The 16717-nt window shown below is 38.2% G+C and overlaps 1 protein-coding gene across 2 annotated transcripts in view; it reads right to left on the bottom strand.

Moving 5' to 3' along the window:
* LOC104981701 (calcium-binding mitochondrial carrier protein SCaMC-1) overlaps window positions 1-16717 on the bottom strand; it is a 58272-nt gene that overhangs the window by 15843 nt on the left and 25712 nt on the right. For both annotated transcript variants that reach the window (XM_010830942.1, XM_010830943.1), the window contains exons 5-8: window positions 14541-14699; window positions 11720-11872; window positions 5602-5709; window positions 3978-4145 (exon numbers count right to left, since the gene is read on the bottom strand). In XM_010830942.1, coding sequence (XP_010829244.1) covers window positions 3978-4145; window positions 5602-5709; window positions 11720-11872; window positions 14541-14699 — 588 coding nt within the window. The remainder of the gene's footprint in view (window positions 1-3977; window positions 4146-5601; window positions 5710-11719; window positions 11873-14540; window positions 14700-16717) is intronic.

Here is a 16717-nt window from a genome sequence, read left to right as displayed (position 1 = left end):
TGGCCAATGAGTCAACTCTTTGCACGAGGTGGCCAAAGTACCGGAGTTTCAGCTTTAGCATCATTCCTTCCAAAGAAATCCCAGGGCTGATCTCCTTCAGAATGGACTGGTTGGATCTCCTTGCAGTCCAAGGGACTCTCAAGAGTCTTCTCCAATACCACAGTTCAAAAGCATCAATTCTTCAGCGTTTAGCCTTCTTCACAGTCCAACTCTCACATACATACATGACCACAGGAAAAACCATAGCCTTGACTAGATGGACCTTTGTTGGCAAAGTAATGTCTCTGCTTTTTAATATGCTATTTAAGTTGGTCATAACTTACTACTCAGACATTAAAAAGGATGCATTTGAATCAGTTCTGATGAGGTGGGTGAAACTGGAAACTATTATACAGAGTGAAGTCAGAAAGAAAAACACCAATACAGAATACTAACACATATATATGGAATTTAGAAAGATGGTAACAATGACCCTATATGTGAGACAGCAAAAGAGACACAGATGTAAAGAACAATCTTTTGGACTCTGTGGGAGAAGGTGAGGGTGGGATGATTTGAAAGAATAGCATTGAAACATATATATTATCATATGTGAAACATACTGCCAGTCCAGGTTTGATGCATGAAACAGGGTGCTCAGGGCTGGTGCACTGGGATGACCCTGAGGGATGGGATGGGGAGGGAGATAGGAGGGGGGTTCAGGATGGGGAACACATGTACACCCATGGCTGATTCATGTCAATGTATGGCAAAATGCACCACAATATTGTAAAGTAACTAGCCTCCAATAAAAATAAATTAATTAATTTAAAAAAAAAGTCCACCAGCCTAAAATAAATAAATAAAACGTCTTGAGCTGACCAAACACTTTTAGTTGCCCAGCCTCTTTATTCATTGCTCAAAGCTCAAAGACAAGATCCTCTAGAGTAGGAAGAAAACATCTTTATGGCTCCAGAACCTGAGAAGTGGACTTTGTTGTCTCCTGCTTTAGGCCATTCTAATTATCAGCTTCCCCCTTTCTACCTCATGTACAAGAGCAGAGAAATGCATTAGGATTGCTCATTCAAAGGCACAGAGGTCAACACCAATCTCTTGGCTATGACACTCAACAATCGGACCTGTGGCCAGAGGTCTGCCTCCATGCATAACAGCTATTTCAGAAGCAGCAGCCTTTACAACATAACTGAGGAAATGGTTACTGTCTCTCCACTTATCATCTATGTTCCCCCATGCAACAGGAGGCTTGCTCAATTCTCATCACACTCAATACCTTTCTGCAAGCTGTCTTACCCCATATGAAATATCATTACTAACTTGTGACATAACCCTGCTACAACAAGCTCAACCTTGCAACTCTTCTCCCTTTACATAGTGGCAAAACTACTCATTACTGTCTGATCCTAACTGGTCAGTTATTAACCCTTAGCATGGCACCCCACTCCAGTACTCTTGCCTGGAAAATCCCATGGATGGAGGAGCCTGATAGGCTGCAGTCCATGGGGTCGCTAGGAGTCAGACAGGACTGTGCGACTTCACTTTCACTTTTCACTTTCATGCATTGGAGAAGGAAATGGCAACCCACTCCACTATTCTTGCCTGGAGAATCCCAGGGACGGAGGAGCCTGGTGGGCTGCCGTCTCTGGGGTCGCACAGAGTCGGACACAACTGAAGCGACTTAGCAGCAGCAGCAGCAGCAGCAGCAGTGACTTACAACTTCCTTATGAGTCACCAAATCTGCCCAAGAGTCATTTCCTGAATATCTCCCTGTTGCTCAAATGTGGTCTAACTCTTTGACACTGACTCTTTGAAGTAAGCATTGGAGATTAAAAATTCTCCCCAACAAGGAACATGATTTTATGGCACAGGTCCATCCCAGTGATATGGGACAAAGCAAACCTCTAAATTGTTTGGAAATGCTTTTAGAGAATGATCTTGATCAAAAGGGTGATATGTGAAATAAAATGGAGTCATTTATGTCAAGGGGTTTTAAAATGAAGCCAAAAGGCCATTCAAGAGTTAGACCTTATGTACGTCTCACCAGGTGGAACCATGAACTTAAGAACTGGGCCACACCACAGACAGTCCAAGGACTCTGCAAGAACACTGACAACTTGTCACAGTAACGAATTCTTATCTCCCTCCAGTGATAGCCTTAGCCATCAATCATGTTTCGCCAACTAAATTCTGCCTTCAGCTCCCTCTAAAATTCTTTGTAATGCAAACCTCCCTTCTTTGCTATTAAAAACCCCTTTTACTCCCTAGCAGACAATGTTGATATTGCTACCCAAATCTGGATGCACTGAATTGCAATTCTTTGATCCCAAATAAATGATTTGTGTTTGATTATTTCCTGCTAGGTTTCTTCAGGCTGGCAAGTACAAAGAATAAATCTGTGCTACTCACACATCAGTCTCTTGGCTTTATCAATATGAAATTTTTACAAACCAAAGAAAATATGCCATTTTTGCTTATTATCTCTCTCTTCAAAATCCCTAGTATCATCTTCCAAGCTGAACAACTACATCTGTAATAATTTTTTTTAAGTATAACTAATTTACAATGTTGCGTTAGCTTCAGGTATACAGCAAAGTGATTCAGTTATACAGTCTTTTTTTTTCAGATTATTTTCCATTATAGGTTATTATAAGACATCAAATATAGTTTCCTGTGTTATACAGTAGCTCAGTGGTAAATAATCCCCCTGCCAATGCAGGAGACATGGGTTTGATCCCTGGATTGGGAAGATCCCCTTGAGAAGGAAGTGGCAACCCATTCCAGTATTCTTGCCTGGGAAATCCCATGGGTAGAGGAGCCTGGCAGGCTAAAGTCCATTGGGTGGCAAACAGTCAGACACTACTTAGCAACTAAACAAAACAAGGTCCATCCATCTTGCTGCAAATGACATTATTTCATTTTTTTATGGCTGAGTTTCCACTGTGTATAAATACATATTCTTTATCCATTCCTCTGTTACTGGACCTTAGGTAGCTTCCATGTCTTGGCTAAATAGTGCTGATATGAACACTGAGGTGCATGTATCTTTTCAAATTAAAGTTTTCTCTGGATACACACCCAGGAATGGAACTGCAGAAGCATATGGTAGCTCTATTTTTATTTTTTAAGGAACTTTCATACTGTTTTTCCATAATGGTTGTACCAACTAACATTCCTACCAACAGTGTACAAGGATTCCCTTTTTTCCACACTGTGTCCAGCATTTATTACTTTTAGACTTTTTAATGATGGCCAACTGACTGCTGTGAGGTGATACTTCACTGTAGCTTTGATCTGCACTTCCCTAATAATTCGTGATATTGAGCATATTTTCATGTGCCTGTTGACCACCTATATGTCTTCTTGGGAGAAATGTTTGTTGAGGCCTTTTGCTGATTTTTTAAATTGGGTTGTTTCTTGATATTAAGCTGTTTGTGAATTTTGGAAATTAACCCCTCACTGGTAGCACTGTTTGCAAATATTCTATCCTAGTCTACATGTAGTCTTTTCATGTTGTTTATGGCTTCCTTTGTTGAGCAAAAGCTTTTTAAGTTTAATTAGGTTCCATTTATTTATTTTTGTTTTTATTTCCCTTACTCTAGGAGATAGGTCCAAAAAGATACTTCTGTGATTTATGTTGAAGACTTGTTCTGCCTATGTTTTCCTCTAGGAGTTTTATGGTATACAGCCTTAGCACTTTAATCTATTTTTATTTTATTTTTGTATATGGTATTAGAGAATTAAACAACTATATCTGAATGTGAGTCTATTATCTTCATTAATAGAAATAATTAACAGGGAAATCTAATACAAAAGATCACAGGCATATGGGGTCTCAGAAAGATCAAAGAATACACCCTTGAATTTACTTTCGTTTACAAACTGTTTCCTGGCAGACATGTACTTCTCCATATAAAGTCAAATTCTAACAATGAGAACTACTTAACTATATTGTTGGATTCAAAAGATTGCTACAAACTCACCTCATATACAGCAAGATCTATACCTGCATAAGGTATGATGCCTAATAAATTGGGAACATAACCTTTGTAAAAAGCTCCCATGCCTTCATATTTCAATATCTTCTTGGCACAATCAAACATTCCAGAGTATTGTCCAGTTTTGCCTACAGCCAGCCTGGTTTTCAGAACCTGGTTATGAAAGAATATAACAAATACTATTATTCACACTAATGCTATCATCATAGAATTTGAAAGAAGTAATTTTACAGAGAACAAATACCTAGCATATATTGTCACTCAAATGACTGTCCAATTTGTTGATGTGTAAGAAACTCTTACACAGTATCTCTCTTGAGGGTCTAAGACCAGAGACAAGAAGATGCTTTAGTTTAAATAGAATCTGAATTAGGGAGTGGCAGAGGAAACAGAGATAATCTATTGATATCTTAACAAAACTGTGACAAATTAGATATGGAGGAAGGGGGAAGGATGACTCAAGAGTTTCTAGCATGGAACTCAGGATGTGGCCAGCAGGATAGAGGGAAGGTGATGCTATTAACTGAGGTGGAGGATGTAAGAGGAAGCTTAGATATTAATTAGGATATCTTTTGAGGGATGTGTGGAGTAATATGAACAATAATATTAAGATGCTTGAAAGGAAAGCTATATTAACATACATACCATAAAGATGAAAATTAACGGTATTTCTTAGGTCTTTTCAGTTATTAAAAAACCCTTTGTCATATCAATAGATATCCACATCTGTAATATTATTTTTACCCTAAAGGAGGAGTTGGTGAACTTTTTCTATAAAGTGAATATTTTAGTTTCTGCAGGACTAAAATACCAGGTCTCTGAGGCAAATTCTTTGGTTTTGTATTTTGTTGTTTTGTTTTTTAAACCACCTTTGAAAGGTAAAAATGCAAAAACCAAAAAAAAGGCTGTACAAAATAGTTCACAGATCCATCGTTTGCTAATCTATGCTCTATTGGAAGGATGTCCAGTTAGGATTACCATCACCTAATCTAATTCTAAGGTTCCATTATAAAATTTATGGTACAGAAACTCTTTAGAGAGAATTGGGTGTTCTAATTCTTACTAACACTATTGCAACCAGCCTTCAAGATAAACCCCAACTCTCCCAGCCTCCTGGTATTTATACCATATGTATCCCCTTCCACAGTCTACCAGGGGCAGTCTGTGCAACCTACAAAGTAGAGCAGATATGACCAAAGAGTGCAATTTCCATCTTGGGTGTTCTCTTTGATAACTGATTTGGAAAAAAATACAGCTACCATGTTATAAGGATACACAGCATCCTATGGAGAGGCCCATGCAATAAGGAACTGATATCTTCAACCAATAGCTATGGAGCCCTGGCAATACACACATGAATAAACTTAAGAGGAAGTCCATCCCCCATTGATACCTGCAGGGACTGCAGCCCTGGCTGACACCCTGACTGCAGGTTGTGAGAAATCCTGAACCAGAGGCCAGACTCCTGACCCCACAGAAACTGTGACCCCACAGAAACAGTTTAAATGATAAATATGTTTTAAACTGCTAATTTTGGGATAACCTATTATGCAGCAATAGATAAAAATACAAACACCATTAATACAAAAGACTTCACAACAGTACTTACCTCCATAGGATAAATAAAAGTCTGTGCAGTTGCTCCAGCCATGGAACCAGATACAAATCTCTCAAAGGTTCCTATTTTCTGTCCTTCCTCAGTAAGCAACTTCTTGTACTGTGTAAATGAAGTTTTAAATGTACATTAATATTTGCTATACAATGAACTGCGTTCTTCCCCTCTTTCTCCCTCCCACCCCCCACCCCAGATTCATATTTTGAAACTGCATTAACCTCCAATGCATGGTATCTGGAGATGGCGCCTTTGGGAGAAATTATGGTCTGATCATGAGATTGGGCCCTCATGACAGGGTTAATGTTCTTACAAGAGACATCAGAGAGCTCTTTACCTTTCTCCCACATACATGTTCAATCTCATCCTCCCTCCCTCCCCTTCACTTTTCTCTGCCTCTTCCTTTCTGTCTATCTCCCCCCTTACCCAACACGCATACACCAAAGAAAGGCCATGTGCACAGACAGTGAAAGGGTGGCCATCTGCAAGCCAAAATGACAGCCCTCACCAGAAACCGAAGCACCTTGATGACAGATTCCCCAGCTCTAGAACCATGAGAAATAAACTTCCATTCTTTAAACCACCCAGCATATGGTGCTCTGTTATGGCAGCCCAAGCTAAGACAAAATACCAAAATACAAATCAGCTCCTAGAAACCAATTAATTGACAATGCGATGTTTCTCAAAATGCACACACTGCATTAACAGTATCTAACAGAAAAGCAAGGCTTGAATGCCAATAGACTCATTTACTGGAGAGTGATTTTCAAGTTAGAATTCCACAAAACACAGATGGTCCACAGAGGTGACCCTGTAGCTCCTTTGCTGAAACAGAATCACAGCATTCTTCTCCAAATGCATAGGTTAATAAAGTCTCACAGCTTTTAGATACTGTCCCCATGGTTTTCACCAGTACAAATAAATCAGTAACAAACACATAATAAAACAACTTAGAAAAAACAGTTTTTGTAGATAATACATATGATTACACTAACAAAACAACCCCAGACCCCACCAGTATTGGCCCACCAGTACTAAAGCAAGTGACAAGGCTCATCCGGCCATGGGTGGAAGTCTGGCACAAGTGCAGCCAAAATATTGATGGGGCAGGATGTTAATATCATGGGCTCCAAAGGCAGGCAGACCTGAACAGGAACCCTGAACATACAACTATATGGCTCTGAGTAAGTTCACAAACATACCCAAACTGCAGGTGCCTCATCTGTGATAACAATACCTATACCAAATGGGGTTGTTGAAAGAATTATTAGGTAACACATATAACACAGCACAGTGCTGGGCAAATGTTCAATAAACATTGTTGTTGTTATTACTATTATTATCATTATCATCTTTATACAGCTTGGAGAGAAAACGTCTGCCCAAATTAGACTGTGGTTAGAAGCCAAGCAAATCAGATTCTTTCTCCTAGAATTGTGACATGGGTCTACACATGTAATTAGGCACTGATACCAGAGGGAGAAATGGACAACGTGACAACGAAGCAGACACACGGAGAAGGGACAGGTCAGCGAGGTTCCACTTCTGCACTCCCTAAGGTTCCTCCCCTTAATGCCCCAGGCATCCCCACAGTGACCCCTACCGCCACCCCGACCTGGCTTTCCTGAGCCAGCCAGAGTTCAATTCCTTAAAATCAGAAGAACTTAGTGCAAAATTACAGGAATACTTTGTCCTAGTAAAGTTGTGCTTCTCTGCTCATGATAAAAATTGAATACAATTTCAAAAAGTTCCCCAAATGGCAGATATCTGCCTCCCCCAAAAGTCAATGTTTCTATGGGCTCTATTTCTTGAACTACATCATAATGTTAATAACCAAAACTCCTCTTCTGCATAGGCCCTATTAATTTCCCTGCATGTTAGATCATCACAATCATTAAATACAATTTATCGACAACCATCCTGCATATGAATAGGAACCTTGAAGACATATCTTTTACATACTGTACCCCAACCCAAAGCACCCATCAAAAGGACTCAGTAAATACTTAGTGCCTGGTAGAGAATAAATATTTTAAGAGTACGGGTTTGGGGCTTTTGCACCCCAAAACATACCATGCACAAAGGGAAGAGTTGAGGACAGAGATACAGGGTTAGGCAAAGTGACAAGGGCTTAACCCTATGTCACCAAGCTTAGTTTCTACCCCAGGGATGTGGTGTCAGGTGACAGAGGCTTTAAGAGGCTTGCTCAAGGCCACAGAATTTGACTTTTTCAAAGGAGGTTTAGATGGGCTCTCAAAGCCATTCAAAACCTTTTCAGGATTTCAATTTATTTCCTTTCTTTCTTCCAATTTGTTTTTCTTTCCATGCACCCTATCCATGTCAACTCTCTCTCCATTTGTCAGAATATCTATTTCAACCTTCTCCATTCCATTCTCCTCCAGCTTCCAGTACCACTTCCTCCCTCATTCTAAAAAAAAAAAAAAAAAAGTCCTTTCTTGGGAACTCAAGAAAGAACAAAGAGGCCATCAGGCAAGGATATCTTGGTATTTTTGTCCACTTCCCGCAAAATCACCCACATTCACTTCTTCCTAAGCTGACATGAGAAGAGTTCTCCATGCAGTCAAAGGCAAATCCTGCCACAATCTGGATAACATTTCTTCCCCCGTCCTTCCACTCCTACCCGACACACATACTTTCCCTGAATACCTGCAACACTTATCTAACTGTCTCATTTATATTTTTTAACTTCCTTCTTTGTACTGACATGCTTCCTTCAGCCACAGGCATGCCATGAAAACAAAATATCAAAATCCAACATCCTTCCATTCTCACTCTCTCCCTTGTCTCTTCTCCTCCCTTTCATTGAAGGTAAATTCCTAACAAAGGTGTCTACTGTCCAGTTTTCTTCGCCTCCCATTCCCTTTAGCTCATCTCAATTGGTTTCTCACCTCACTACTTCTCTGAAACATTTATACCAAGTTTTCCTATCCCTGAGGTGATAAATCCTAAAAGATAAAACTTTTTATCATATTTCCTACCCTTCATGAAAGTCTCTTCTTCCTCTGACTCCTAGGCCATCACTTTCTATGAATTCCTTTCTGTCCCCTTGGCTGCTCCTTCTCAGTCTCCTTTGCAGGTTTCTCCTTCTACTTCTCCCTGGGCCTATCCCCAGAACTCTTCACATTCTGTAAGTCTTCTTGAGTGATCTATTCCAAAGCCTTCACCTCAATAACAACCTATCAGAGATCAAAGGTCCTATTGTCTACTCCTTCTACATGTTACAGAAAGAGCTAAAGCCCAGCCTGTGCAAAATGCAACCTGTCATTTGATCTCAAGATTGATTCTTCTTGTCTTTTCTGCGTATTTGGTTGCTCAAGTTAGAAATCAGAAATCATTCTTGATTCTTCTTTTTCACCTCCACATCCACTCAGTGAGTTCTGTTGTTTCTATTTCCCCAAATATTTTTCAGTTCACATCAGTTTTTTGCCAATCACTGCAGCCACTGCCTTATACTGATACTCATCATTTCCTACCTGAATCCCTGAATTATTTCCTTAAATAGTCTTCCTGCCTCCAATAGAGCCTCACTCTCTTCCAACACCTCTACTTTCCAGGTTGATCTTACATGCAAATACACTCATTCTACTTCCCTACATAGGACACTTCAGTAATGTCCTCCCCACGGATAAAATCCAGACTCCCATCACATCTGGCTCCTGCCTATCTGTCCAGCCTGTTTTCATCAACATCTTCCTGGACATCCACTCCATGACACTTGAGCCCAGTGAAACTTCAGCTTCCTTAGTGAATGATGCTCTCCCATGCCTACATTTCTGTCCACGGGCTGCCACTTCTGTGCAAAATACCCATCTTTCCTTTCATCTTAATGAACTTAAGACTGAGGGCAACCTTGGGCTCCAAACCCAGCTCTGGCAGTTCTTTGTTTTCATTCATTCAACAGGGATTTTCCGGAACTGGGAATATACACTGAAAACAAATACTGCCTAAGGAAGCTCACAGTCCTGAATTCAATACTGAATTCTGATGAAAGTTCTAACAGAGGAAAACACAGGGAAGGTTTCCTGGAGGAAATAACTCTCCAGTAAAGTGCTGAATCATGTTTACCACCGTAAGACCTAGAGAAAGAGGAATGGGATGTGTGCGTGTGTGTCTGTGTGTGTGTGTCTGTGTGACTAGAGGGGGGGTGGTGGAGGGATGACTGTGAGTACCCCTGGGATATCTAGGTGGAGATGCACAGATATGCAGTGCACAGGTGGATGTGTAGGTACTAAGAGGAATAGAAAAATGCTAGAAGGGAAGGCAGTTAGAATACAGATGGCAGCTGAAACCATGAGAACACACCACGACACTGCCTCCCTGATCCTGATAAAATCACACTGTTATACCAGTGAGAACCAAAATGGACCACCACTTTATCCTCTGTTGATGTGTTTAAGACATCTACCTACCAGGCTGACACTATCCTTTTCTCCATTTTTCTAAACTGTTAGTTTTTCAATGAAACAAAACCTATTTGAATCCAGAAGGGAGCTAGCTAGGTACTCTGGGAAATTTGAGAATATGTATGGCATAATAGTTATCCCAAAGTAGTTTACAATTCACTGGGGAAAAGAATGGGTTGTCTATTATCCAATGGAAAACTGAATATTCCATAATATAGTATTCTAAGGAAGTCAGGCAGCTGAGGCATCAGTTTTGGTTGGGATGCTTAGGAAATGCTTCTAATAGGAAGCTGGACTTAACAGAGCCCTGAGGGATAAACAGACTTACACCAGGGAGAGAAAATAAACAGGCAAAACAGGCCCCAGAGACCACCACAAGGACACTGCACCACCTTGCGCAGAGAGCTGTCTCCTGATCTCTAAGAAAAGTTATCATGCAGAAATTAGAATACTGTGAAGAGCACCCAGAAAGGAGTCTGGCTGGATGGAAGCAGAGGATGCCTGTTGGTGGTGTCCAAAGTGAAAATTAGCCACGTAGCATAAAGTGTAACACACATATCTGCTTACACTAATACAAACTTCTACAAATACTGACTTCCTGCCTACGGAATAATGGTTTTATTAATATACTTCAATATTTGTTTTAGGCTCTGGCTTTCCTATCATAAAATCCAGTATGTGGTCAGAATAACCTACAGGTATCTAAAATGTAAGCCCTAACTCATGATTTCATAGAGGGAAAATATCCTTCCCAATGACAGGCTATAATTTAAGTCATAGAGGCTAGATTTTTTTCAATTTTTTTCTTTGCTTCTCTATTTTTTAAGCCAAGGAAAGACTCCTCTAGACTTTGTAACCTTCTCAAGAGTATTCTGTTGCTCAAGAACTAAACACTAAAAAAAAAAAACAAAAAACTAAACACTCTCAAAAATAATCAAAAATCTATTTGAAATAATACAACATATAAGGTGGAGTTAAATTTCAAGGTTCTTATTATCTATGGTTAACAATGACAAAAGAAATCATGGAAAGAATAATTTTGTGCATGCTTAACTAGACAACTCTGCTACGGACCATATAGAGAAGCCAATTCTAAAAATCCACTAGTGTATTTCCTTTTAACATCAAATTAACAGAAAGGTTAATTCAGAAGTAAATCACATTCATTCATTTACTCATTCACTCACTCATTCAACACTTATTGAAGACTTATCACATGCCAGGCTCTGTCCGTGTGCTAGAGTGCATGGAGAAGCAGCCAAGCCCCCAACTGATGGAGCTTTCATTCTAAATTCAACTCAGTTTTATAGCAATGTCAGATTACACAAAGGATCTGAACTTAAAAGTTTTCCTTCCAGATTCTGGATGGGGACACTTTCATAAAAACTTATGTTCATGTGCAACTTCTATTCTGAATTCAAAATGAGTAAGCTAAAATCTTGCATTTCCTTTAAGAGCTACTTAGAAAACACAAAAACCTTTCTGATATAAGTAATATGAAATTCAGAATCCCAGAATTTAGTGTGGAATCTCTAAATTAATCTAATCTCCTGTAACAGAAATTCTTCATAGAGTATATGTGGAAAATTATCAGGTATTAAAATAATAATCTAATATTTTAGGTATTTTAATTGTTATTGAATCAGTTTGACTCCTCCTTGTTAACAAATTCCATAGATGATAACTATTACCTGTTCATATGCCCAGAACTTAACAGCTGTCTCAGGAGCAATTTTAATGACATTTGTACCATTTCCTCTCCAAAGCGAGCGGATACCTCCTTCTTTCACCATCTGTTGAAAGCCGCCATATATGTTCATTTTCGCTGATTTTGATCCATGGACCTAAAAATAAAGCAAAATGATATAAAATACTGTTGAGATACTATCATTACTATTTCTAAAGCAGCAATACAACCACTCTCTTTCCTTCAATACTATTTATTACTACAAAAAGATGTATTTGAAAATATAGAAGGTTGAGAAAATATATAATGGGAAGAACTATTACCACCATTGTAGAAGCCTGACTCTAAGAAAAATTGATATTCTCATTTTGGGAAAGCAGAGAAGACATGATCGAAATTAAAATCATGAACAACACTCATAAGATAAAATGAACCAACTTAATACTTATTAGGCTATGAAACACCCTTTGGCATATGAGCAAGTTCAATGTAAGAAAAATTAGAAAAATATAGTGAAGGCAATATATTATTCCTCCCCTCTGAGAAATAAGACAGACATGAAATATAAATAGGACTGAAAACAATTTGGATATTATGTTTATCAGAACCATAGAGACTAGGATATACATAGCCTGACACCAAAAACAAAACCTGTACATTCCATGGCTTATCTTGAGGTATCATGTGTGAACTCTTGACCCCGAGACTATCAATAAATTACCTGACTCGTACTACCAATGTCATAGTTGTTTAAATAAACTAGACCCTATGCTTGCCTCTATCTAAAACTGATTACATATAATAAACCCCAAATAAAGAAGTCAGCTATCCTTTTTTGTTTTTATTTTGCATTGGGATATAGCCAATTAGCAATGTTGTGATAGTCTCAGGTGAACAGCAGAAGGAATCAGCCATACATTCACATGTATCCATTCTCCTCCAAATTCCCCTCCCATCCAGGCTTCTACATAACATGGAGCAGTTCCATGTGCTACCAGGAGCAGTAGGTCCTCATTGGCTTTCCATTTTAAATATAGCAGTGCGCCACACGTCCATCCCAAGCTCCCTAACTATCCCTTCCCTCTGGCAACCATAAGTTTGTTCTCTAAGCCTGTGAATCTCTTCTTGTTTTGTAAGCAAGCTCATTGTATAATTTCTTTTTAGATTCCACATTTAAGGGAAGTCATACAGTATATCTCCTTCTCTGTCAAAAGTCAGCTATTCTTCTGATTGTTTCAGCTTACACAAAATGAGTCACTACTACATTAAAAAAAAAAAAAAAAGATCGGAGGGGCTGAAGATTAAACGTTAGCCACGAGGGCAGTATGTGATGTAGTCACAATAAAAACCCTCAACATCAAAGACTTAGGTGAGCTTCCTTGACCAGTGTGCAACTCTGTGCATGTTGTCACAGGCTGATGCCAAGAAATAACACACTGTGACTCTTCGGGGAGAAAACAACAGAAATTCTGCATTTGACTCTTCCATGGACTCAGCCCTATGTTCTTTGCTCCTTGGCTGATTGTAATCTGTATCTTTAGCTATAATAAACCATAACCATAAGTATAAAAGCTTAAAGTGAGTTCTGTGAATTACTGAATCCAAAGGTACTTTGAGAAACTTTCTGAACTTGTAGGAAATAAAGTCAAAATATATCCATTTTATTTTAAATAAACTGCACAGTAAAATATGACAAAGGAAAGATGAAAGCTTATTCAAAATTTCTCAGCCAATTTACTACCATTCCTAAAAACAAAAATACATGCTCTCTCCTTTCTCTTTAAAGTAGTATCATTACCCCTAAATATATTTTGAGATGCAGATATATTCTAGATGAATTCTCGTTGAAAATATTGTCAGAAATCATTCTGTACAGAAATCTAAGGACAAATACAAAAGTACTGACCACAGGAACAATAATACAATTTTTAAAAAACCTTCTTAAAGCAACTACTATATTCTAGGGGGGTATTCCAGCCTACCAGGCATTTTCCCATAACTTACATTGTTTAATGTTTTTACCACTCTTGCTAGATAGTCTTGCTCCCATTCTAGAATGAAAGAAAATGAAGCCTCAGGGGTTTCAGGCAGTATGAGAAATATAGTCAAAAACACTCCATTCCTTGTCTAATTTGTTGTGAGGGAAAAGTTATTCAACTCTCTGAGCCAGATAATATGAGGATAAAATCCCCCGGCTGCATTATTAGATTAAATGGGTTACCATAATGAGCACCAACCAGCCAGGGTTACACTGCTAGTAAATAGCAAAGTCAATCTATAAAACCAGGTCCCTTCTGCTAACCTCAGATTTAGAATAACTTTTTAAATTACATCCTTGTTCCAACAGTCTAGATTTCAGAAAAAAACCCTCTTTTAAGAAAGTACATAAAGTAGAAGGAAAATATAAGTAGTTTAAGGAGAGTACTACAACAATGGCCAGAGATTTTCCTTTCTAATTAAACATTTGAATAGGCACAGGATGCCAAGATTAAAAGTTCATCACACCTTCCTGGAGAAGAAAATGGCAACCCATTCCAGTATTCTTACCTGGAAAAGCCCACGGACAGAGGAACCTTGCAGGCTATAGTCCATAGGGTCACAAAGAGTCAGACACGACTGAGTGACTGACCACATACATATGTACCAACAATTTAAAGTAAATACTTACATGGACTGAATTTAGGATTAATAGCAATAAAAATGAGAGACTCCTTTTTAAAGGTATGATTATTACTGAGATATCTTTTATCTTTTTTCAAAGTACCACATTTCTCACTATTTCAGAATATTTTGGATGCACTTAGACACAAGGTCCTAAAGCTCACCTGCATCATGACTTTCAGACGATCCAGAGGGGCTGTGCTTGTCCGAGAGACGGCCCCGGCAACACCTCCTGCCAAAAGCTGCCTCCACCACTGTCCCGACTTTTTTTCATCTTCTGTGAATTCATCTGGAATAGTTAAACTATCTCCTATGTCAATACCCTGTTAAAATGGAAGAAAAATCCCCAGGCTCCTTCAATTAAAGATAGATCATTCCAGAAGGTTTGTTTCTTTGAGAGAAGAATTACGTGTTATTTTATAAAGATCAGTTTCAATCCTTAGAAAGTATTATACTGAACCAATCTGAGCATTTAGGATTATAAATTGCCTATTTACACTAAATAAAGTACAGTATCAGTCCACAAGAAATGAAAATTAACAGTAATTACAAATTTACAATACCAACAATTACAAATTTTCTTAACAGATTCAGGATAACTTTTCCAGGTCTCAGTTAGCATGAAAGAGCAGTGTTTTATCAGATGTAGAGAATCTTACTAGCTATAGAAAGAATTATTTTGTCAGTTCTTCAAAGATACTCCTTTTATCTCAAAATTATATCTACATTATATTTTATATCATGATATGTGCTCTAAATATATAAATGAAAATTAAATTAAAATTGTAATGTGAATGTCCTAAACTTATTTCCTGTCTATAAATATTTTTATAAATCTAACTTGCCATTTAAAAATTTAGCTAACAGGTAAGTACTGTTTAAAATTATCTACCTTTCAATCTATTCTAAACATTACAATGGATTACAAATATAACTTGACAGAAACAAAACTGTATAATAATATTTTTACAGCTTTATTATCTAAATGGTTCTAGTGTAAAGGATTTTATAGGTAAGAATGTCAGGGTTAGAAGCTATGCTACAATAGAAACCCTCTACTTCATTTTTACTATCAAAAAAAATGGATACATGATTATAGCCTCAACTATTAACTATCTCCAAAGATAAAATAATAATTTGATTACATAAATATGATTTCACATAAGCATACATTTTATCAAGGCAACTGAACTACTAATATAGTATTATTTTATACTCATAGTTGAAAAGGCATCATTTTCTGTTGTTCAGTTGCTAAGTCATGTCTGACTCTGCAACCCCATGGATTGCAGCACACCAGGTTCCGGTGTCCTTCACTGTCTCCTGGAGTTTGCTCAAAATCATGTCCACTGAGTCAGTGATGCTATCTAACCATCTCATCCTCTGCCAGCATTTGTCACTATTAATTTTACAATTTTCTAGGTAAGGTTAGGCATTGTTACTAGGGGCAGTGTGAATGCTAGGCTTCATTTAGTACATATAAAATGTACTGAAATCCAGGAATAAGTATAGAAGTCAAGCCTATTAGAAAAATTAAAGTTCTCTCAAAGAGTTTCCATTGTTTCCAGGAACAGATTGCACACTGAAATGAATTTTTATTTATGTCAAGATATTTCAGCAGGATATTAATGTAATTTAATTAAAATTTGAAAGTTTTGAGGAATACAGAGAGATAGGTGTGCAGTGCTGAGCAGATGAGCCAAACTTTTATTTAACCTTCCATGATTATTATGATAAATGCCTTATTCCAGAGATAAATCTGAATAAGCAAGTTTCAGAAGGGATCTTTGGCCATATCAAGCATGAGGTACTGAGCTATATTATCTCAGTGATATATTATCTGTACGAAGTAACAGCCTGTAAACTTCACCCTTCCCTAAGGCAGAATCCACAGAGTCAAAGGCTTTGGCATACTCAATAAAGCAGAAAGAGATGTTTTTCTGGAACTCTCTTGCTTTTTCGATGATCCAGCGGATGTTGGCAATTTGATCTCTGGTTCCTCTGTCTTTTCTAAAACTAGCTTGAACATCTGGAAGTTCACGGTTCACATATTGCTAAAGCCTGGCTTGGAGAATTTTAAGCATTACTTTACTAGCGTGTGAGATGAGTACAGTTGTGCGGTAGTTTGAGCATTTTTGGCATTGCCTTTCTTTGTGATTGGAATGAAAACTGACCTTTTCCAGTCCTGTGGCCACTGCTGAGTTTTCCAAATTTGCTGGCATACTGAGTGCAGCACTTTCACAGCATCATCTTTCAGGATTTGGAATAGCTCAACTGGAATTCCATCACCTCCACTAGCTTTGTTCATAGTGATGCTTCTTAAGGCCCACTTGACTTTACA

This window comes from Bison bison, unplaced genomic scaffold, assembly GCF_000754665.1.
Source record: "Bison bison bison isolate TAMUID 2011002044 unplaced genomic scaffold, Bison_UMD1.0 scf7180017864519, whole genome shotgun sequence".
In the NCBI taxonomy this organism is placed as follows: Eukaryota; Metazoa; Chordata; class Mammalia; order Artiodactyla; family Bovidae; genus Bison; species Bison bison.
This window is presented reverse-complemented; position numbering and strand designations above follow the sequence as displayed.